At 39.6% G+C, this 25,235-nt stretch overlaps 1 protein-coding gene across 8 annotated transcripts in view; it reads left to right on the top strand.

The window, feature by feature from the left end:
* The window catches only part of myo15aa (myosin XVAa), a 248,907-nt gene that overhangs the window by 118,423 nt on the left and 105,249 nt on the right, over positions 1 to 25,235 (top strand). For 7 of the 8 annotated variants that reach the window (XR_011347622.1, XR_011347621.1, XR_011347623.1 and 4 more), the window contains 13 exons: positions 1,994 to 2,071; positions 2,525 to 2,661; positions 3,714 to 3,759; positions 6,083 to 6,207; positions 9,329 to 9,446; positions 11,036 to 11,211; positions 12,853 to 12,937; positions 13,909 to 13,941; positions 15,046 to 15,127; positions 15,852 to 15,973; positions 16,062 to 16,157; positions 22,408 to 22,643; positions 23,494 to 23,672. Coding sequence is in view for 4 of the 8 variants with exons in the window: in XM_069907177.1 (XP_069763278.1) it covers positions 1,994 to 2,071; positions 2,525 to 2,661; positions 3,714 to 3,759; positions 6,083 to 6,207; positions 9,329 to 9,446; positions 11,036 to 11,211; positions 12,853 to 12,937; positions 13,909 to 13,941; positions 15,046 to 15,127; positions 15,852 to 15,973; positions 16,062 to 16,157; positions 22,408 to 22,643; positions 23,494 to 23,672 (1,513 nt within the window). In the remaining 4 variants the exon portion in view is untranslated. The remainder of the gene's footprint in view (positions 1 to 1,993; positions 2,072 to 2,524; positions 2,662 to 3,713; positions 3,760 to 6,082; positions 6,208 to 9,328; positions 9,447 to 11,035; positions 11,212 to 12,852; positions 12,938 to 13,908; positions 13,942 to 15,045; positions 15,128 to 15,851; positions 15,974 to 16,061; positions 16,158 to 22,407; positions 22,644 to 23,493; positions 23,673 to 25,235) is intronic. The other variant, XR_011347624.1, reaches the window with a different exon arrangement.

Raw genomic sequence — 25,235 nt, 5'->3', positions numbered from 1 at the left:
ATTGTGAAATGTGTTAAATATTGATCAAAAGAATGAAGAATAAAATAAATGATACAATTTTAAACTGGTGCAGGAACAGAAAATGGGGAGTGTATATGTAACAAATTTTTTTTTTATTTTTTTTTAAATTTTTTATTTTTCACACCATAAATCACAATAGCCATGATATACACTTTTTCTTTTCCACACATTTACAGTGACTTTTTCTCCCTCCCCCCTCCCTCCTCCCAAGCCACCCCCCCATCCCCCCCCCCCTCTCATCCATTTTAGTTATACAATCTAGGTTGCATTAATTCAGTTAGACAATGTTGTCATTCAACAAAAATACACCAGAAATTCTACTGAGTCCATTCTTTTCTTCTCTTCTCCTTCCATCAACTTAGGTAATGTTTGTTCCCGGTAGGTTTTCGCTATTGTATTTAATGTAAGGCTCCCATACTTGTTCGAATATTTCAATATTATTTCTTAAACTATATGTTATTTTTTCTAATGGAATACATTTATTCATTTCTATATACCATTGTTGTATTTTCAAATTATCTTCCAATTTCCAGGTTGACATAATACATTTTTTTGCTACAGCTAGGGCTATCTTAACAAATCTTTTTTGTGCATCCTCCAAGTCAATTCCAAATTCTTTATTTTTTATGTTACTTAGGAGAAAGATCTCTGGATTCTTTGGTATATTGTTTTCTGTTATTTTATTTAATATCTGATTGAGATCATCCCAAAATTTTTCTACTCTCTCACATGTCCAGATTGCATGAATTGTTGTTCCCCTTTCTTTTTTACATCGAAAACATCTATCAGATACTGTTGGGTCCCATTTATTTAACTTTTGCGGTGTAATGTATAGTCTGTGTAACCAATTATATTGTATCATACGCTACTCCCTTTTACAATAGACAACCTTGCCTTTAGAAAATGGGAAAAAAAAGGGATTAAAAGAATAGAAAATTGTTTTTCAGGAAGTAGATTCTTATCCTTTGAACAAATGAGAGATAAGTACAATATAACGGGAGATACAGCGCTGGCATATTACCAACTGAGATCCTACTTGAAAGATAAATTAGGAAGCAACTTGAGTTTACCAGAGGGAAGTAACCTTGAATATGTGATTACAGATACAATGTTAATCAAAAGATTTATAAAAAATATGTATATTAAACTGCAAGAAAAGGAAAATGAGGAAACAAATGGTAAAACTAAACAAAAATGGGAACAAGATTTAAATATAAAGATAAAAAAGGAAACATGGGAGAAGTTATGCTCTGGAACGATGAGAAATGTAACAAATTTTTTAAGGAGGTAAAATGACTTGATAAGGCTGATCAAAAGACATTTAGGACTTTATTAACAGAGGCATGGATTACAGAGACTAAAGGATTATGTTGAACATTGTGAAATATTGTTTAATTCTGAGCACGATAGGAAAGATATCAAAGAAGATTTGCTAGAATTGTTGCAGCTTCTTGGTAATATGTGGGAAAACATGGAAAACTGAGATTGCTCTTTTCAGAGCAGAGAAGATTATAGACTTTAGAAGAAGTGTTGAAAATGATGATGGTTTTGTTAGTGAAAGGGAAAACAGTTTTCAGTACATGGAACCAAAAAACATAGACTTAATGTAATTGAGAAAAGTGCAAGAGAGAACACGAATAATGTCAAATAAATAGGCTGCATGAAAAAAGTGAAAGCATAATTGTTACATTGAAAAGTGAATTGGATAATCTTTTGAAGTATAACTCCTTGAATACCTCTACCAACTAGCTGGCAGAGGCATGATAGGTTAAATGGCTGCCTTTTGTAGCTGCACCATTTTATGGTGCTTCACACGGTATGAACAGATAAGGAAACAGTGAGGAGGAGGAAAGCCTTTATGTTGGGAGGTTAAGTAATTATGAAGGCCACATAACATACGCAGTTCATGTTAAAAGCACGATTCATGATACATTGCATCTGAACAGAGTCCTATTTAATTCCTGTTTAACAGGTGCACAAATTTGTTGAGAAAAATCATGATCAGGTTCGACAGGATGTCATAGAATTGTTTGTGAACAGCAGAATAAAAGTGAGTATGGAACATTTCATTCATTATTCCACGGCTTCATCTCAGTCCATTCAATATGTTTGCCTTTAGCAGCTGATGGTGAAATTCTTTGTTTTGAATCATACTCGAGTCCATAAGGTTGTCTCACCCAATCAGTACGGGTAAATTAGCTTTGAGAAGATGTGCAATGTACTGTGTTATGAAGTTCTGGAGTCTTGAAAGACAGTATCTTGGAAGTAATTCAGAAATTAAAACTGGAATAGGGCTTGGCTCATAAAAGCCAAACTTCAGACTAATGCACAGAGAGGAATAAATATCTAATACTAATCTTCCCACCTACCCAAACATTCCCACCCTTCTGATCCTGGTCAACCATGGACCTTTGGGGATCATCACATTTAACAATTGGATTAAATTTGTTTAACAATTTACCATAAATAATTTAACAACAGAATGTATTCCTTTGCTTATTAGATTCTGACCAGTCTGTTCATGGGGCAAAACATGAAGATGATGTCGAATAAGAACAGCACCATCAACCGAAGGTACGCTCCCACCGTGGCTGCCAAATTCCAACAGTCTCTGATGGAACTGGTGGAAAAGATGGAAAGGTCAGTTTGGGAGATTAAATTTGTATTTCCATTTCCGAGTCCAGAGACAGTTCTCAAACGTACCCTGATCCTAGCCCAACATCATTCTATTAACCACCCAGCTCCAATCGCAACCATTTGTGGACCCGTGGCTTTTCTGGTGAATGGCAAAAGTCTCTTGGTGTGGTTTGAGGAAAAGTTGAAGGATCTGCCTGAGTCTCAATTTAAAGGCCAAAACATATTGCCCTCTTACCTCTGTGGGTTGAAACTATGTTCAAATGGCTGCTATGTTTGCAAATTACAATAAAACCCCTGATTGGTAGATGCTGGAATAGTGAATTGCTTGAGGTTAGGTGTTGCATGGATTGGCGAACTAATGGCAAACTGCACCAATTTTAAACCTGTATTTTTTAAATCTTTATTTTCCTTGATTTTTTGCTGGTTGCTTGAGGATGCGGGCTGCTTGAATTCCAGATAACATGGGTTTTACTGTCAATACCGTATATACACATGCAATAGTTAAATTTTGTGGACCAATTTTCAGGGTAAAATTTCGGGATTTAGGGGTTGACTATTATACACATACGACTTTTGACAGCAGTAGATACCTGCATCATTTGAGGCATCAGGAGCTCAGATGGACAGGCGTGCGGCCAGGGCCAGCTGGTAAGTCCACGTTCAGGGCTTCTGGAGCTCGGATGTGCGGGCGGCCTAACCTCGGCAAGAGTCACGGAGGGGGTGTCGAGAGCTTGGATGGTTGGGCAGCCAGGGCTGAGGAGCGATTCCACAGGCGAGGTGTTAGGAGCTCTGGAGGGCGGATAGCTGGGACAAAAAATAGGGGGTCAATTTTTACACATGATATATGGAAAAAACTTTTTGGGGCCAAAAATAAGGGGTTGAATTTTACATGGTATCAGCTATGACATACATGTATACAGTAATTGTTTGATAAATGTTCTCGACTGTTTCTGAGATCTGATGCTACCATATAAATATAATTCTTTAACGCAGATTGCAGAATGAATCACTGATTTATGATCAAATAATAATTAATGTACATTTTGATTTTTCAGCTGCAATCCTTTCTTCGTTCGCTGTATCAAGCCAAATAACAAAAAGGTAAACTGCTGGGGCAGCATGGTCGGGGTAGTGGTTCGCACAAAGCCTTTACAGTGCCAGCAATCGGGACTGGGTTCAAATCCCGCACTGTCTGTAAGCAGTTTGTACATTCTCCCCATGTCAGTGTGGTTTTCCCCAGGGGCTCTGGTTTCCTCCCACTATTCCAAACATACCAGGGGTGCAGGTTAATTGAGTGTAAATTGGGCAGCACGGACTTGTGGGCCAAAATGGCCTGTTACCGTGCTGCATATCTAAATTTAAATCTAAGGAGCTTGAGTATTGACGTTGGATCCAAGCGTCATGGAGATTGTGATGTAATAAATGAACTGTTTGGGAGAAGGGGTATTGGCATTATGGTTTAAGGGTATTTTCAATTAACAAATAGAAGTAATGAATTAAAAACAAAATACTGGAACTACTTGGCAGATCAGGCAGCAAGAAACTAGATGAAAAGCAGGATATCGTTTCAGGCAAATTAATTTCCCAAGTTCTGATGCACAAATAATGCCTGAACTTCTGAACATTTCCAGCATCCTTCAGAATTTAAATTTTATAACGGAAGTTGTAAGTGGCAATAGCTTTTTCTTTTGTCAATTTATGACAATTTAATTCAGGAGAATAATAAATCAAGAAATTAAAGGTTAGACAGCCCCAAATCATTAAAATTGAGGCTGATGGTAGAGGGTTATTTTTTGCGATTGGATGCCTGTGACTTGTGGAATTCCAAAGGAATTAGTGGTGGGAGTCTTACTGCACATGAATGATTTGGATGTAGATGTAGAAGGAGTGTTCAGCAAGTTTGATGGAGATTAATCCAAATAAATGTGAGGTGCTGCATTGTGGGAGTATTAATGAAGGTGAGACATTCACCATGAAGGTAGGCTTCTCTGGAATAATGAAGTGGGAGCTCGGCATGCAAGTCCAAAGATCCTTGAAAGGCAGTGCAGATAGATAACATGGTTATCTATGTGGGATAAGTGGCCTTCATTACATTTACTTTTTTACATTTAGACATACAGCATGGTAACAGGCCCTTTTGGCCTATGAGCCCGTACCACTCAATTACACCCAAATAATTTACAGCCCCCTGGTACTTTTTGAAGGGTGGGAGGAAACCAGAGCACCTGGAGGAAACCCACGCAGACAGAGGAAGTATGTATAAACTCCTCACATACCGCGAGATTTGAACCCCGGTCCTGATCGCTGGCACTGTAATAGCATTGCTCTAACCTCTGCACTAACCATGCGTCGCTTCATTGTGAAATTGAATACATGAGCAGGAGATTATGCTGCAGTGTTATAAAACATTGGTCAGACCTCAGCAGGGGCTCCGTGTGCAGTTCTAATCACCATCCTGTAGGATAAATGTAATTGTATTGGAGAGGACTTCACCAGGACATTGCTGGGATTGAGTGTTTCGGTTATGAAGAGACCCTGGAGCAGAGAAAGGTAAGAGAGAACATTATTAATGTATATAAAATTATAGGGGGTATAGATTGCAGGAAACTAAATGACATGAGAGGACATAGATTTAGTTAAAGGAATAAAGAGATTCAGAAGGAGTCTGAGGGGCGACCTTTTATCACCATGAGAGCAGTAAGTATCTGGAATATTTTGCCAGAAAGTCATGCAAACAGCATTTAAGCAGTGTCAAAATTACCATACCTCACCATGGGCCAAGGGCTGGAAGATGGGATTAATACAAATAGGTACCTACTGGTCAGAATGGACATTCTACAAGACTCAAGTCAGGAATTAGAAATAGTTAGCTGCACGGTGAGTAATACATATCTGATTGGGACTGATTGTCTCCATTTTACAGTCATGTGAATTGCACTACTTTCCACTATTTCTTTTTTTTTGGCCTTTTAAATTGATGATACAAAGTCTGCATCACAAAGGGAAGAGGAATAAGGAAGATAAGATATTGTACTGACTGAGATCCTATGAAAAAATGGCATTCACACCACGCAGGTCACTCAAAATTCAACACAATAAAGACACTAGTAATATTCAAAAAGTATTGAAAATATAATCAGTTGGCAAAGATGGTTGAAGTATTGTGAAATTTTACATCTTTGGTCTCAGCATCACAGGATTTAACAGGTGAAAAAACCCTTCTTAAAAGTTAGGCAGTGTATAGAAGATGTTGAAGGAATGTTTCTTCAGTGGTACTGACATATATAAGAACAATACTTAGCCATCAGGTCAGAAAGAATCATCGGACCGCTTCCCAGAAAGGAGCCATCTTTTTTCCAAAGATTAGAGATGAAAGAAAGATTATGTACTGAATGAGAAACTGGAAATATTATCCTTCCTGCAGGAGCCTGAACTCTTTGAGGTCGACCTCGTCAGCTCACAATTGCGGTATTCTGGGATTCTGGAGACCATCCGGATCCGTAAAGAGGGCTACCCTGTGAGGATTACCTTTGATAATTTCATCAAGAGGTTGGTATGCGGTCCTTCTGCACCAAATTATATCCAAATTGTGTAAATTCTTATGACTTGCATGATAAGATAGCCAATGCTCAGGAAACAACGAGCACTTTGGGAACCTCTGTGATTAGCTGAGTGTTGCTCTCTCTGTTGGGGATGGAAATTCACATAAATGTAATTAACAACTTTTTTTCTTGATAACTAAGCATAATAAGTTTGTTTTCAGTGCCATGTTTTATAATTGTGAATTTTAGCAAAGTACTCAGTTAAGAGTCTGAACTAAAAGTTCATAGGTGAATTGTGCAGAAGAGGTGAGGTCAATCAATAAGTAGAATGGTAGATGGCATTGCCACATAGTTTATAGGTTGAAAGGTAAAGTGAGAATTAATTTCCCTTCCCTCATCATAAAAATATGTAAAGCAATTTTCTTTATTTGCAGTAATCTCTCTTGTGAGGGTACTTGAACATTTCTACTATGTGGAACGTTCCAAGATTTAAATCCAGCAATAATGAAAGAACTGCCATATCTCTGAGGGTCAGATGACATGCAGCTAGAAAGGGAACTTACATTTCCCCTTGTTATGTAACTGCTGCTTTTCTACTTCTAGATATTAGAGATCACATTTTGAAAGGTGCTGCTTATCACTTTTATGTGCTGCTGCAGTACATCTTCAAGATGGTGGAGAGAGAGAATGCACAAGGTGTTGGTGGGGGAGCAGGAGCCAATTAAATGAGCTGCTTTCGCAATCAGAATCAGAATTTATTGCCAGAATTCAGTGCTTTGCAGCAGCGTCATGGCGCAAACATTCATATAAACCATTTTTACAACAATAATTTTTTTTTAAATAGTGCACAGAAAGTAAGGCAGTATCTTTGGTTCATTGATTATTCAGGAAAGATTCCTGGGAGTGGGGAAGAAGGTGTCCTTGTGCCGTTGAGTGCTCGTCTTTAGGCTCCTGTACCTTTTTCCCGATGGTAGCAGAGAGAAGAGGGCATGGCTTGGGTAGTGGGGGGGGGGTCTTTCAGGATGGAGGCTGCTTTATTAAGACACCGCCTCTTGTAGTTGTCCTCGATGGAGTGAAGTCTGGTGCCAGTGATGTCACAGGCTGAGTTAATAACCCTCTGGAGTTTTTTCTTGTCCTGAGAGTTGGCGCCTCCATACCAGTCAGTGATGCAGCCAGCCAGAATGTTTTCCATGGGGCACCTATTGAAGTTTTTGAGAGTTTCAAGAGCTTTAACCTAAACAATACTAAGTTTCTGAAGTATTCTGGAGTAGTGCTCATTCAGGCAAGGAAAAACTTTTAAATCATTCCCCTGATGTGTGCCTTGTTGATAGTGCAGTCTTCAGGGAATCATGAAATGGATCACTCTCCTTACAATATCCAGGCTCTGACCAAACTTGCAGCCACAGGATTAATGTGGCTGATCAGTTGAGTTTGCAATCCATGTGAACCTTTAAGATTTTGATGATAGGGGCTTGGCAATGTAATGTTTAGTTCCATGTCTCCTTATAAAATACTTCAAGATAGTCAGTAATATACATTAAATTAAATAAACAAGAAAAGCTGGAAAAACTCAGCAGCTAAGGCAGAATCTGTTGAAAGACAAGCTAAGTTAATATTTCAGATGAGAGACTGACAGAACTTCCAACTTTTGTTCAAAAGCTTACTGAAGATGAGAAGGAAAAGGGGAAATAAAGTGAACAAGACAAAAGAAGTACGGTATGCAGAAATTCAGCTGGAGAGCAGAGGGGAACTTCTTTAAAATTGGTTTTCTGGGAAGAGAAAGATCTCTGACCTGAAAAGATATCTAGTTTCTTGTTGGACAGATGCCACCTGATGAGTGTGCATTTCCAATGCTTTCTGATTTTACAATAAAAGTCCTAAAATCTAGACTGCTCGGGGATTCGGGCAATCCTGATATTTGGATTTTCCAGATTCTCAGGCAGTACTTATAAAATTCAAATTTAAGGAGAATAAACAGGTACATTTTGATAGTTTATTAACGAGACATTTTTTTCATAAAATTTTCTTTCATGTCCACAGCTTCCACATGGTCGCTCGTTGCCACTGTCCATCTATGGCACTTACACATGCATGCATGCACACACACAAAAGCCAAGAGTTTTTGAGAAGTCTGGATTCTCAAGTGGTCCAAGTTTCTGCCATACAGATTTTTGGACTTTTACTGTACTTCAGATTTTTCAGTCTTTACCTATCTATCTGTTTATTTTATTTACATTACAGAAGAAGCTGATTATAGCTATTTAAATCCATGCTGCCCAATTACACCAATCAACATCTAACTTGGTACGTTTTAAAAGGTGAGAGGAAACCAAAGCACACAGGGAAAACCTACGCAGATACAGGGAGAATGTACAAACAGACAGGATCGGATTCAAACCCGGGTCACTGGCGCTGTCACAATGCAGTGCTAACAGAGCTAAATTCATTTCTGAGTTAAATTCACAAATTGATTTGTTAAACCAAGTAATTTACAGAGAGGTAATGATCATTTCTTTCTTGTGACTCTTTGCAGGCAGATAAACCAGTTCTAGTTCATTCGGTAATAACTGTACAAGAATATGTACATAGTCGGTGGTTAAATACATGTACAAATCTTAAAGGGGTACATGTCAATAAATCATATCAGTCAAAATGCCATTGAATATCAAATGTGGTCATTAGATTTTATTTGACTGTGGACTGCTGGGCACACATATTGCACACCCATGTCTGAATGTTCTCACACATGTTTACTGCATAGAAATATGGATTTGATTCATTATCTGAGGAGTTATGAATGAAAATTGAACATTGCTCAATCCATCATCAAACATCCTCAATTCTGATGTTAATATAAAGACGAAGCTGAAAGACACTATCTAAATCCAAGTCTTTCTTTCAGTGAATAAAAACAGTGGATAAAGGATAATGAATTGAGAAATCTGTAAAGTTTTGAAAATAAATATAACACAAAGCACTGGAAACAAATACAGGTGGATGCCAAACCAATGGAAAATCAAATGACTTGCATGTTTACAAGCCTTTAATTTGGCAGAAAGTTATTGTTCCAATTGGGAGGACTGTATTGTTACTCAATTGAGATTAGTAACACAAATATCTTTTTACAGGTACAAAATCTTATTGGGACTAACAAATCAAATAAAGGCAGATGGTGAAAACTGCGTGGCTATTTTGAAACAGATTGTTCCAGTCAGCAGAGGAATGTACAGCATCGGACTCACCAAGGTCTGATCACAAATTCACTACATAACATGCTCAACTGCACACCTATGTTATTTTACATTACCAAAAGAAGGAACATCATTGAATTTAAATTATATGAAAATATTGAACGTGAGAGAACTTTTTACCCATTAACCCCAAAATATTTTGATCCAGTTTTCTCTCCTGAATGCACTGATTTTCATTGGGGCACTCAGAAGCATACGCTCATTGAGGTATTGAATTATTGAATCATTACAGCACAGGAGGAGGTCATTTGACTCATCTAGATTGCGCTAGCTCCTGCTAAAGCAATGTAATTTTTCTCGACGACTGCAAATTTAGTTTTGTTGCTTTAATTTTAACTCTGCTTTCACCACACTTATCATGATCTCCAAAGCATAACCTTCTCTCCATGTTAAAAAAAATGCTTAAAACCCCTCATTTTTTGTCAAAAGTATTTAAAAGGAAATAAGATACAAAAGTACGGTTCCAGAGATTACTTTTATGATGGGACATTGGCTCACAAAAATCCTAAATAAAAGAAGCTAGGTTATTGGGTATATAGTTTATTTATTACACAACCACAGGCATTCCTCTTGGACCAAGTCTCTGATAGCCTTGCAACCTGTTGGGGACCTTCTGCTGACGTCACTGTCTCCAAGCCCATGCCAACATGAGATGGGAAAAGACTGTTTGGTAGCTGTCTGCACCTAGCTGGCACCAAGATGGAATGCATTTCACTTCCACTGATACACATAGACCTTTGGTGGCCTCCACATGTGCTTGCACAACCTAAAACCTGTTTCAATAAGCACTGCTTTGGGGAAATTTGCCCATCACTCTTCAAATGCCATACCCTTGGCTCCATGGATGGTTTTGCAGGAGAATCAAGAAGGTTAATAGCAATATGTTATCCTTCCAATGAAGGATATCTTTGCTAGTTCTCAACCAATCATTCTTTGCAGAAACTGGAGGCTTGCTGTCCACGGAGCACCACAACATTCCATAGCCTCTCACATTTGTGCATCTTACTGATCAGTTACAAGAGTTGAAGACTGAACATCAATTAGTCCATAAACAACCCTAATGTTGTTTTACCAAAAATTGTTTATCAAGCAGTCAAAGGGGAGAAGAAAATGCGCATGCATTTACTCCAGGATATGATTGAAAATGAGGCAATACTGGTGCCAGGATAAGCAAGTGTGGATACCAGTACATCTATTTCAATGCATGTCTTCAAAGCACACGTTTCTCAGTGGAGTACAGCTCCACATACAGAGTCTTGCTCATGTTTAGTTGAAAGTTACTAATTATTCCCGCATACAAACTCAGGAAGGATTTTGATGCTTGTTGATATGCCTTTGGGAGTGATAACTATTTTTAACCTTAACTTAATGGCCATTCTTCCTTTTGGTTCTAGAGATCAAGGAAATAATCATTTTTTGTCCTAACCATTGGATGAAAAACATTTAGCTCATTGTAAAACACTTGGCATTGAAAACTTAAATCAATATTCATACTGGAGAGTGTGGTGAAACTGTTAGAAGCTTCCGCAAACTGAATTTATCAATACTTGAAGAGTGACCAGCTGCCATCTGATTTTATTTCAGCTTTTTATCAAAGAGAATTTATATCACACTCTAGACAGTAAGCGGGATGGCCTCATGCTCATTGCCTCTCTCACTCTGCAACGCTATGCCCGTGGATTCTTTGCCAGGAAACGTTATACAAGGCTCCAGAGAACAATCATTCTACTGCAGGCTTCAGCCAGAGGTTATCTTACCAGGTAAGAGAGAAATCCTGCATCTAAAATGTGGAGGTTAATCTGATGTTAGAACTGAGACAATCTGAAGGGAAAAATGAATTGGAGTTACAATGTGATTTCATTAAATACCATATCAGCAATGAATGGCTGAATGCCCTGCTCCTAATTCTAATTTGCAAGGGTCTAAGCATGTGCGTCATAGTCCAGTGAATGCACAGTTATCAGACTATGAGTACTGACACCTTCAGAGTTTGATGGTCGAGGTGAATAATTTACAAGGGAGTCACTGATGACAGTATGTTTTGTTGAGAAAGTGTCAGATTCAGTGGGTTTGCAATCAAACATAATTTTATTAACACAACAATTAATAAAAGAGACATTTATAAGGGAGCGTGAGAACGTACGCACAGAATTTATAAGGGAGCATGGGAACATAAGCGCCCAATTCATAACCGTGGAAACATACGCACAGAATTTATAAGGGAGTATGGGAACATAAGTGCACAATTCCTAAGTGTGGGAACATACACGCACAATTTATAAGGAAGCGTGGGAACAAATCGTAATGGGAAACAAACAGGGAAGAAGTTTAGACAGTACTCCATGATTAATTTACACAGGTGATGCAGTCATTTGCACCCTATACACCCTCCCGCAGGGATATACACACGCCCTAAAACCCCCGATCAGTTGAGAGTGGCAGCTCTTCAGCCATTATTGATCTATAGCAATTTGAGCTCTAGCAGTACCACAGCTCAACTTCAGTGCGGTGTGCACCTTACCCATGAACCTTCCAAGTGACATCTGCTGCAGCAGCCTGGCATGGAGTGGTATCTGGCGATAGCACCACAGGGCAGAGAGAGCTAGTGTCCTCTGTGCTGGTGCTAAATACAGGGCTCTAGCCAATAAGGACACTGAGTGATTTGAACCAGCCAGTGGCAAGGTTCACTGACCAGTGGTCTAAGCCCAAGCTTAACTGGTATTACACCTGCAATTTGTAACATTTTCTATAAATTTGTAACTTTGAGTGGAACAAAAAGTACACCATGTACCAACTGACAGGTGGTGTGACTTTTAAATGAGTTTCAGGCAGGGAGGCCACGTGACCACCAGCAACAGGTAGGGGCCTTCCCCAGACACGACACAGGACAACATGGGCTCATGTCAACTTACCTCTCCCTGCATGGTTTGATTTCCAAGCCTGCCCAAGATATAGATGTCCTTACACCAGTCTCACCCCTTGTACCCATGTTTCAATGAGATGGACTAGCATTGTTGTGAATCAAGGCATGTATGAAGGAATTCAAGAATCAGTCACACATCAAGGGAATGGATGTGTACCTTAGGGTAACAGCATTCTAGAAAATGAATGAGAATTTAAGAAAGCCTGGTCCCTGGCGTATGGGGCCAGAAGTGCTTAATATCTGCCAACATCTGTCTTTAGCCATTGAAAGTGGCTTGCCCAAGGCATAGTTGAGCTACATGGGGAGACCATCCATGTCGATCCCAACATTGTTTCTGCATGCACTGTGCACATTCCCAGAAACTATACAATGACCAAAACAGTGCCATTGCTTGCTGGAATTATGTCAAGCCCATTGCGAGACTGATAGGAGAAAGGTCATCCTTTCCATCTATTTTTCTCTTTGTTTACCTTTGCAGGAAAAAATTCCAAAAGTTTAAGGAAAGTTTGATCAAAGTCCGATCCGTTGTTCTAATGTATACAAATCGTAGAAGATTCCTCAGGGTGAGTTGAAATGTTATTTCCCAAATATTTCCCAAAGCAGAATCACAGATGCAAATGCCCAACCGATGAATGTCTATAATTTCTTACTCCACTTGGTCCACCTAAATTATATCCACATGATCAATTTGTCTGTGTCATTTTAGTTTGCTTTGTATCCATTTCCATTTTATACACCCAGAAATTCCACCTGATCCATTTAATCTGTATCCACTTGCTTTCTTTCCCATCAGTCCTTAAATACCTTATCTATTGGTCCAAATACACCCAATCCACCTGCTCTATATTTACCAGATCCACTTGAACTATATCCACTTGGCTTGTGTTCACCTGGTCATTATCCTCTTGGTCTTCATCTGCTTAGTTTACTTGGTCCCCCTCCACCCGATTGATCTAATCTGCTGACTTTATGTCTACCTACTTCGTTAGGTATGCGTCAATCTGCTCAACATTCACTGGCTGATATTCTTCTACCCTGTGGTTAAGGTGATGTGAATGATTGCTTGTCACTATCTTAAGAAGAGATGGAATCTAGCTAACATAGTCAGGACAAACCAGTTGTTTATGTTATTGTTGGTTCAATTAGCTATGCATAATATGTCTGCTTTTATCAAAACTGGACAGGCAGGTCAGGGGTATGTCTGTGAGCAGAGAAACGGGGCTAACATTTCAAGATGAAGACGCTTTATCAGAACTCTGTAATATTTCAGTTCAAAGGCACTTCATCATAATTCTGTTTGTCTTCTCTCTTTGGCTGATTGTCAATTAGTACACTTCAAAATCACTATGTAGTCTTGCAGGTAATCACAGTTTATTCTACAGGATTTGAATAGATCACCTGGTGTGTTAGTGACTGAGGTCAGATAAATTGTGTGAAAATCAGTAATGTGGCCATGAAACATTATCGAAAGTTTCTGATACATGAGCTGGTATACTGCTTTCCTAGAACACAATTTCTCTCTTTTTTTTTGCAGATCCGAGAACAAAACCGAGAGAGGATTGAGATGGTAACAGATACCTTTTCATTTCATCCTTTCATTGGGGTACAATACAACATATTAGGGGATGGTCCCTTATATGGGGGTACTGTATCACACACTGGTGCCATAAACTGGATTATGACATTTGGGAATGCAACTTCCTTGACAGTATCATAAAGTCTACCTCTAAGAAGTGTAAGGGAACCAGATGCATGTAAACCTCACCACCTGGATGTTCCCCTCTAGGTTACTGAGTTTTCTGACTTCATATTAAATCACAGTGCATTCATAATTGTCGTAGCTAAAGAATTGAAATTCAAAAGCCAGCTTATCTCTACCTTCTTATGGTCAATTAATAACATTGGTGACTCTCCAAGCTAGTAATAAAAACAAAATACAATATCTATTCCAATTAGTTCAAAACCAGAATCCTAATCGACAAGCCGTAACAATAATCGAATAGACTATTAGCCAGAATCATTATTCTCATTGCGAATCTCCAATCCTAACACAATCTTTAGCTCCAAGTCAGAAACTTTAAGTTACTAATCCTACTTCATCAAACCTAACTCACTATTTCTAACCAATAAACCTTCATGCAATCATCAGAATATTTTTAGGAACCTCATCATGATAATGTTTATTGTCATACACATAAGTACAATATACGTAGGCACTGAAATTCTTACTTGCAACAGCCAAGCAGGTATGTAAAAAATAAAACCAATTCTAATAGTTTACATTAAGTTACCATACAGGAGATAATGCATAGTCAAGATTTCAAAGATGTCATGACTATGGTCTGCGACCATACTCCAAAAAAGCAATTAGGGTCATGATCTTACCGGCAAGACCATAAACCTTTCTGAAAATATTGACAAATACTGGAATCAGAAAGACTACGATCCAATGTCATTGTGTAGGTTAACATTAGTGGAAAGCTTCTGAGAATTGGAAGGCCAAAATCACCATTTTCCCTCACACATCATCCTCATTCCTTGTATGCCATGTCCTGAAATGTTGAAACCTTTGGCCCTCAATTAATATTTGTTCCTATATTGAGAATCCAGTTGTTCTACCATTATTACTTAAGAGAGGGTTTAATTGTAACACAATCATGTTTAAATCTAGGAACAAACAATGAGGGAAGTAGTGAATGTTGCTCATCTGGACATTCCTGCAGAGTTGGCTGCCTTACTGCAGACTGTGGAAGGTAAACTTTTCATCTGATTGCTCAGTTAATTTTTCAACCTCTGTGTTTCCCTCCCTTTCTCACTTGACCACATCTCTGTTATTTCCCTCCGTACAGCAATAATAAAGTGTGGGATGGCAGACCATAAGGCATAGGAGCAGAATAGGCCATTCATCCCATCGAGTCTGGTCTGCACTCATGGCTGATGTCTTTTCCTCTCAACTTTTTTTTTGCCTTCTCCCCATAACCTTTGCCATCCTCACCAGCATTAGAAATATTAAAAAATAGACATCACACTCAAAATTTGTGCAAATGGAAATTATGCTGTCAAATGTCCTCCCACAACCTCTCTCAGCTATCCCTTAATCTGACTATCCCCATTAATTCAATGACTGATTTTCCCCAACCCCCATCAACCCTAACAGCTCCGGCTTCTCTGCTAATTGATCTGCCCAACATTTTCTTGTCAGTCAACCCTTCAGATCCCTGAACCTCTTTCCAGTTATGGGTTGTACTCCCCACTGAGGTTTGAACTTCAGACTTGCAGCCTTACTCAATCTTCGCCAAAAAAAGATAACTCTCTTAACCTAACAATCACTGTAACAATTCTATACTGACAACTGACAGGCAAATAAGTTAATGGTCTCCATTTTTTCTTTTAAACATTTTTATTTGAGAAATTAAACAGTTTATTTCAGAGAGAAAGACGTTGATAATTGGATTTTTCTTTTTGCAATTGCTTCAGAAATCAACAGAGATTCCATTATTCAAACTGAAATTCCAAAGGTCCATTCAGAGCAACAGCTATTAATGCCTCTCGATATTAACAATTACCCTTTCTCCAAATTTGTACGGATGCACTTCAGGGTAAGTTTGTATGGGGTGTCTTGCAAGGGACATGTTACATAAGCAGGTTATTCTTCTGTAGTATTCACTGGTGCTTTTTACTGTGCAGAATCAACTAGTTGGTATGTTGATCTCTCCATTGGAAGAATCATTGACCCAAACAGAAGAGGACTTAAGACAAGAAGCTGTTATGGTCTTCAAGCTGGTAAGGTCCAAAGAACAGATCTATTTATGGAGCGAATTCTTTTTCATAGAATGTAGTTGATCAGTGCAACTGCTTACTGTCTGACATGGATTCTATTTCACCTTTCCTTCTCTAGTGTGGCCCACTCCAAACAGCTGAAGAAGGCAGATGGTGGCTAAAAGTCTCTCCCCTGCCCTATTAGGAAAATTCTAATGTACACAATATACCATACGTACAGTGCCCTCCATTATGTTTGGAACAAAGACACTTTTTTCCCTTTATTTGCCCCTGTGATCCTCAGTTTTCAATTTGTAATTCACATTTCATTCAAGTGCACGTTCCAGATTTTATTCACAGTTATTTGTATACATTTTGCTATGACCCTGTAGAAATTACAGCACTTTTTATACATAATTCTCTCATTTCAGTGCACCATAATGTTCTTGTACCTCTTCTTTGGCGCACCTCTGTCTCAATGGCCAGAGGAGAGCTCGCCATCTCCATCGGGCACACAGAACTCAAAACGGTCAACCAGTTTACCTACCTCGGCTGCACCATTTCATCTGATGCAAGGATCGACAAAGAGATAGACAACAGACTTGCCAAGGCAAATAGCGCCTTTGGAAGACTACACAAAAGAGTCTGGAAAAACAACCACCTGAAGAAACACACAAAGATCAGCATGTACAGAGCCGTTGTCATACCCACGCTCCTGTTCGGCTCCGAATCATGGGTCCTCTACTGGCATCACCTACGGCTCCTAGAACGCTTCCATCAGCGCTGTCTCCGCTCAATCCTCAACATTCATTCGAATGACTTCATCACCAACATTGAAGTACTCGAGCTGGCAGAGTCCGCAATCATCGAATCCATGCTGCTGAAGACCCAACTGCGCTGGGTGGGTCACGTCTCCAGAATGGAGGACCATCGCCTTCCCAAGATCGTGTTCGAGCTCTCCACTGGCCACCGAGACAGAGGTGCACCAAAGAAGAGGTACAAGGACCGCTTAAAGAAATCTCTTGGTGCTTGCCACATTGACCACCGCCAGTGGGCTGATATCTCCTCCAACCGTGCATCTTGGCGCCTCACAGTTCGGCGGGCAGCAACCTCCTTTGAAGAAGACCGCAGAGCCCACCTCACTGACAAAAGACAAAGGAGGAAAAACCCAACACCCAACCCCAACCAACCAATTTTCCCTTGCAACCGCTGCAACTGTGTCTGCCTGTCCCGCATCGGACTTGTCAGTCACCAATGAGCCTGCAGCAGACGTGGACATACCCCTCCATAAATTTTCGTCCGCGAAGCCAAGCCAAAGAAAAGAAAAAAGAATGTTTTGGACATTTGGCTTCACAGGTGTCTGTGAGTACTCGGGATGTTTAGTTGCTTCATTGGTGCAGGTAAAAGAGAACTAGGCTTGCTTATAAGCTTTTGATCACCTTTGGAGTCTGTAGTTGCCATTTTTCAACATGAGGACCAGAGTTGTGCCAATGAAAGTCAAACAAACCATTATGAGTCTGAAAAACAAGAATAAAACAGTAAGAGACATCTAGGGTTAGCAAAATAAACAGTTTGGAACATCATTAAGAAGAAAGAGCAAACTGGTGAGCTCAGTAATTGCAAAGGGACTAATATTCCAAGGAAGACCTTCACAGCTGCTGACAGAAGAATTCTCATCTTAATGAAGAAAAATCTCCATTGTACATCCAACAGATCAGAAACACTCTTCAGGAGGCAAATGTAGATGTGTCAATGTCTACTGTCCACAGAAAACCTCATGAACAGAAATACAGAGGCTACACTGCAAGATGGAAACCATGGTTCAGATCTTGGCAGTTCCTTTACACCTCCACACTTTCCTCTTGCCATCACTCTGATACAGGTTAATCTTGGTAACATCTGTCCGCAAGAACTTTTTCCATAATTCTGCAGGTTCTTTTAAATTCTTCTTGGCAAACAGTAATCTGGTCATCCTTTCTGTGGCTAACAAGTGATTTGCATCTTACAATATAGCCTCTGCATTTCTTTTCATGAAATCTCTGTAGGCAGTCGTTATTGACACATCCACACCAGCCCCTGAAGAATATTTCTGATCTATTGGACATATGTTTGGTGATTTTTCTTCATTATGATGACCAGCCCCTGAAGAATATTTCTGATCTATTGGACATATGTTTGGGGATTTTTCTTCATTATGATGACCAGACCCTGAAGAATATTTCTGATCTATTGGACATATGTTTGGTGATTTTTCTTCATTATGATGACCAGCCCCTGAAGAATATTTCTGATCTATTGGACATATGTTTGGTGATTTTTCTTCATTATGATGACCAGCCCCTGAAGAATATTTCTGATCTATTGGACGTATGTTTGGTGATTTTTCTTCATTATGATGACCACCCCCTGAAGAATATTTCTGATCTATTGGACATAGGTTTGGTGATTTTTCTTCATTATGATGACCAGCCCCTGAAGAATATTTCTGATCTATTGGACATATGTTTGGTGATTTTTCTTCATTATGATGACCACCCCCTGAAGAATATTTCTGATCTATTGGACATATGTTTGGTGATTTTTCTTCATTATGATGACCAGCCCCTGAAGAATATTTCTGATCTATTGGACATATGTTTGGTGATTTTTCTTCATTATGATGACCAGCCCCTGAAGAATATTTCTGATCTATTGGACATATGTTTGGTGATTTTTCTTCATTATGATGACCAGCCCCTGAAGAATATTTCTAATCTATTGGACATATGTTTGGTGATTTTTCTTCATTATGATGACCACCTCCTGAAGAATATTTCTGATCTATTGGACATATGTTTGGTGATTTTTCTTCATTATGATGACCACCCCCTGAAGAATATTTCTGATCTATTGGACATATGTTTGGTGATTTTTCTTCATTATGATGAGAATTCTTATGTCATCAGCAGTGAAAATCTTCCTTGCAATAACAGTCTCTGCAATTACTGAGCTCACCATTTCGCTCTTTCTTAATGATGTTCCAAACAGTTGATTTTGGTCATCCTAAGGTTCAAGCAATGTCTCTTAATTTTTCATTCTTGTTTTTCAGCCTCATAATGGCTCCTTTGACTTTCATTGGCACAACTTTGGTCCTCATGTTGAAAAATGGCAACTACAAACTCAAAAGGTGATCAAAATCTTATAAGTAAGCCTAGCTCTCTTATACCTGCACCAATGAAGCAATTAAACTTACCTGAGGTGTAAAACCAAATGTCCCCAACATTATGGTGCACTGAAGTGAGGGGACTATGTATAAAAAGTGCTGTAATTTCTACATGGTCAAGCCAAAATGTATGCAAATGACCTTGAATAAATTTGGGTGTGCACTTTAATTACATGTGAATTGGTTGATTACAAATTGAAAACTGAGGATCACAGGGGCAAATAAAGAAAAAGGGTACCTTTGTCCCAAACATTATGGAGGCCACTGTATATAGACTCAGGGTAGAACTACTCAGTTAGGCTCTAGCCACTAATTCAATCCCAGGTTAATGTACATTCATTTAAAACATTTATGTTTGACATATAAGGGTTTTGGAAACTATAACATTCAGTCGTTTGGGAAGATCTCAGTTCAGTTTCCCTGTGAAAGAAAAGTTTAAAACATTTTTGGTTTTGTTTCAATGTCTTGATAGGCAAGAAGGATGTAACCATGGCCAATCAGACCTTCAGACATTTTCAGGAGAATGTTCGTAAATCATTTGTTAAGTCAGAATAACCTTGATATATGGTCGCCAGTGTTGAATACTTACTTAATCAACCTTATCAGTAGGGTATCCCAAATAAAACAGATGAGGTACATGCATTAGCTGAGCTGTACCTGGTAGCCAGCTGTAGATGTGACCTGTTCAGTTTCCTGGTCCGTTAGAGATGATCTCAGCTAGAATAGAGATTGTGTGCCAAGCAGTTGAGTTCCATAATGATATCCTTTAGCCATATTATGAAATTGAAATTGGATTTTTTTTTCAGTATGAAACATCTACTTTTGGGTCATTTCGAGTCACTCTTGGAATTTGGTACAGTATACTCAGGGCCACTGATGCAAATTTCCTGTCACTTGTGAACAATATGACATCTCTCAAGGAGAACCATAAAATAACTTACCAGGAGGATGAGGAACCCACAAAATAAGTCCATAAGTTATCTTTTATCCTTCTACCTACCTTTCCCAACCATTCCCCACCTCCTCGCCTCTCCAAAACAAGCCTTGACTCAACCTTCTTACACTCTGAACCATTCCACTGCCCACCAATTCAGTCAACGCTGGAGCCTTATCTTGTTCTTGTCGGATACTGACACTCAAACACTTGCACATATAGAAACACACATATTATGTTCCAAAAGTTGTATTCATTCCCCATGCCAATTTTACATTCTCACATCCATCCAAGCAAATGTTACAGAGATACACTGAATCACATCTGATCCTCCAAATATCAATGGTGCAATCCACTCAAAGCATCCAATGGAAATCATTGGCATTTTGTTCTGATTGGTCACATCTCCCATTTGTATTTTTAAATGGGCCCAATACTCCTAAACCACTGAGTAGAGTCTGTTCTCCTTTTAATTACTAATCGACAAGATCAGCCTCCTGCATTCAACTGCATGTGTTTACTTAGTTGTGTTTGTTTATGTGTGAGCAGGTAGGTGTGAATGCCAGTTGAGGACAATAAACCATTTTAAAGTGATTGCATATGTTTTTATGCTTACATAAATGTGATGAGGTACATCTCTTTATATTTGTTTGGGTGGATGTGAGAATATAAAATGGTGATAGGGAATGAACACAACTTTCTGAACTGAAATAAAGAGGAAGCATCAAGGAAGCGAGGATGGCAGAGAGGTTAAGGGAAGAATAGTTGAGATTTGATGATGTGGCAAGGAGAACGGGTGATAGAAGGAAGGACAAAGAGGGTGGACTTGGGAGAACCAGTGGATGTGGTGTATTTGGACTTCCAGAAGGCCTTTGATAAGGTACCGCATGGGAGACTAGTGGGCAAGATCAGGGAGCATGGTATTGGAGGTAAGGTGCTGACATGGATAGGAAATTGGTTAAGAAATAGGAAACAAAGGGTTGGGGTAAGCGGGTCTTTTTCAGGATGGCAGGATGTGACGAGTGGAGTGCCGCAGGGATCGGTATTGGGTCCTCAGTTGTTTGTAATTTATGTAAATGATTTGGACGAGGGGATTATTAATAACTTGAGCAAATTTGCAGATGGCACGAAACTGGGTGGCGGTGTGGGGTGTGAGGAGGATGTCAGGAAAATGCAGAGGGACTTGGACAGGTTGGGGGAGTGGGCTGCTGAATGGAAGATGACGTTCAATGTAAGCAAATGTGAGGTTATCCATTTTGGGGGCAATAATAGGAAAGCTGAGTATTAATGAAATGGAGACAAGCTAGGGAGTGGGGAGGTCTGGGAGTACTTGTTCACCGGTCACTGAAGACTAGCATGCAGGTTCAGAAAGCTGTGAAGAAGGCTAATGGCATGTTGGCTTTCATAAAGAGGGGATTAGAGTATAGGAACAGAGACGCCCTTCTGCAGTTGTACAGGGCCCTGGTGAGACCCCACCTGGAGTATTGCGACCAGTTCTGGTCTCCAATTTTGAGGAAGGACATACTAGCTAGAGAGGGTGTGCAGCGCAGATTTACAAGGTTAGTTCCAGGGATGGCGGGGTTGACATATGCTGAAAGGCTAGAAAAACTGGACTTGTATCCGATGGAGTTTAGAAGGATGAGGGGGGACATGATTGAGGTATACAAAATCATCAGGGGGATAGACAGGGTGAAGTCGGATTACTTGTTCCCAATGATGGGGGAGACGAGGACTAGAGGGCATAGTTTAAGAATACAGGGTAGGCCCTTTAGGACGGAGATGAGAAAACATTTTTTTACCCAGAGAAGTGTGAATCTGTGGAATGCTCTGCCATAGAAGGTGGTAGAGGCAGATTCGCTGATTATGTTCAAAAGAGAGTTAGATAAGACTCTAGTGGGCAAAGGAGTTAAGGGTTATGGGGATAAAGCTGGAAAGGGGTACTGATGGTAGTGATCAGCCATGATCTGTAAAATGGTGGTGCTGGCTCGACGGGCCAAAGGGCCTACTCAAGCTCCTATTGTCTATTGTCTATTGAGATGGAAAGGGAGAATTTCAGTGATTGAAATAGCCCGTAGTTTCTGTCCTTTGCAGATGAACATCTTGTTCAGGACACAATGATGACAATGTTTATCTTTCAGATATTACGATTCATGGGGGACCCCCACCTGAATGGAGCTCAAGAAACTCTCTTTGGTAATTACATAGCCCAAATAGGATTGACCATCTCCAATCTTCGCAATGAAATCCTTGCTCAAATTGCTAATCAAGTATGGAGAAACATCAATGATAAGAATGCAGAGAGAGGCTGGCTCCTATTGGCTACATGTCTAAGTTGTTTTGCTCCCTCTCCTAAGATGGACAAGTACCTTCTGAAGTGAGTATTCTGCGAGGTAGATCAATTCAAGCTGAGCCAGGAATTGGGAATTAAGTGTTAAACCACGAAAGGTGAACAAATCTTAAGTGTTAAAACATTTCTGTTGTGGCAGCTCTCCAGAATCCTTTTTTTAAACTGATTTCAATTGCACTTTAGCTTTAAGTGTGGACAATGCTAATCCTGCCCTGCACTGATATAGACAAACAATGTGTGTGGGAAAGTGGATGGCAGACTGGAATATACCGTGCAGATTCCTTTCAACTCTTAATAAATGGAACTGAGAATCACTTTATTAACGACAGAGTTTTTAACAATATTTTCTCAGTGAATACAGTATTGTTATATTTGTACTTCTGAGTCCAAACATTCAACATTAACAATGTTTCTCACGCAGAAGATTCTAGAGTTCCCATGAATTGGAATGAACTTTCATTTCTACAATATTCTTGGGAAAAAATATTAAGAAATAAGGGCTGATTTAAAGAATTGTTGCTACTTTATTTCAGATTACAGGAACTGAAAAATCTATTTTGCAATGTGCTCAAGGGCCTCTTGCCAACCCCACTTCTTCTCCCCCCCCCCCCCAACTCCTCCAGTCCATTCTCCCCTTTCACCAATCTTTTTCAGCCCCACAGATCATGCACATGTCCTTTCCATCCCAGCTCTTTCCTCACTGTCTCCCTTTCTCTAGATTGGCTTGATCTATGGAACTTCCTCTGGCATAATCAGAAGTGAGGCATGGCCTGGAGATGCCCTCTGCCACAATAGCTCTAGAGATGGGAAAGCAGGAACTGAAACATATTAAAGTTGAAAATGCATGACTTACATCCTCTCTCTCTTTATTCAACAGGTTTGTGTCAGATCATGGGCACAATGGATATAAGTCTGTATGTCAGCACAAGTTATTACAGGCAATGCATAAGGCCAAGTATGGCCCTGAGGGAGCCAGAAGCTATCCACCATGCCTATTGGAGTGGACAGGCAACAAGAGAAAAGCTAATATTGCAATCATGGTATCCTGTTTTGATGGTGAGAAAAGATTCTCCATGTTGGATAGACTCACTCATAGTGTTAAATACTACGCATACAGCAACTAAAAATGAGGGAGTGCAAAGTTCAACTGGATTGAGCATATCTGAGGCCACCCAATCGCATCCCATTATCCTACATACTCCATATACCTCCTCACTTCGAGTGTTATCACACCTTCTTCTCAATCTTTCAGTCATTTTGTAACCTACCAAGTCCCACATAACCTTTAATATTCAACCTCCTGTTCCCTATAGTAACTCAGTTATCCTACACTTTGCCTTCCTTCTTTTCCTATATTCCTTAAAATTCCAACCAATCTAATCCCATGCCCAACTTCTACTTCCCTCAGCCTTTAATATTTTATCATCTACTCAACAGGTTTTCCCTTCCCTGCATATCCTTTTATTTCACCATCCCTTTTTATTCTTCACAGCCTTTAATACCCCACTTAATTAAATCATTCAATTCATAAGCGCTTAAAAAATTTTAACAGTAGTAGGGTTCCACTCAGTCTAAATCCCCTTTCCTCCTTGCTCTCCTTGCCTATAATATTACAGCCAGTCCAATCCCATGCATCTCTTCATTCCACAAATCCCCTGATGATAGGGGCCACACAATTGGCATCGCGGTTAGCGCAACGCCTTTACAACGCCAGCATTCAGAACCAGAGATCGAACCCCATGCTGTCTGTGAGGACTTTGTGCTTTCTCCCCGTGCCTGTGTGGGTTTTCTCTGGGGGCTTCATTTCCCTCCCAGTGTTCAAAATGTATGGGGATATAGGTTAATTGGGTGTAAATGGCCTGTTACTGTGCTCTTTTAAACAGCATCAGGGTTTTGGGGGATGAGGGGAGAATGGAATCAAAGTTTCAGGTCTGTGACCCTCAACAGAACAGAAAAGCTGAGAAAAGAAGTGTGTCTTAACCTACAGAAGGAGGGAGTGTCTGTCATTGGGTATAGATCAACATTTTCTGGTTCATTATTACTTTAATATATTGTCAGTTAGATACAGATGAGAAAATAAATAAAGGAGCAAATTAATATTCAGCAACATCCATGTGGAAAGAAATAGCTAGTTACCTAAAAGTTTGAACATCCTGAGTCTCAGGAAAACAATGTACACAAAAGGAAGATGAAATGCTGTCTATCATGCTTATATTAGGCAACTCTGCGATAGTGTAAGAGGCTAAAGGCAGAGAGATTGCAATGGGAGTGGATTTCCAGCATTTACAATTTTTTGCTTCATTCAGTATCCCATTTGCTCTCATTTCACGGGCTATCTCATTCCTGATGTTATCCCAGCTGTACGGCCTTTAATATTTCATCCAGTCTGAATTCCATCTGCTTTAACATTTAAGCCAATCAAATCACACTTTAAATCATTCAGTGCCACCCCACCACCCCCCTTTAGTTACCTACCCAGTCCAATCTCACCTTTCCCTTATTGCCCATCATCACTCTGGCTTCTCAGATGAGAAGCTCTAAAATAGTCTAATTCAATTACCTCCTCGTTTCCAAAATCCTTTAATATCCCTGGTTTAATCTCTCTTACCTTTGCACAAA

Source organism: Narcine bancroftii, chromosome 12 (genome assembly GCF_036971445.1).
Source record: "Narcine bancroftii isolate sNarBan1 chromosome 12, sNarBan1.hap1, whole genome shotgun sequence".
Classification (NCBI taxonomy): domain Eukaryota; kingdom Metazoa; phylum Chordata; class Chondrichthyes; order Torpediniformes; family Narcinidae; genus Narcine; species Narcine bancroftii.
Note: the sequence above shows the minus strand (reverse complement) of the source record. Positions and strands in the feature narration are given on the sequence as shown.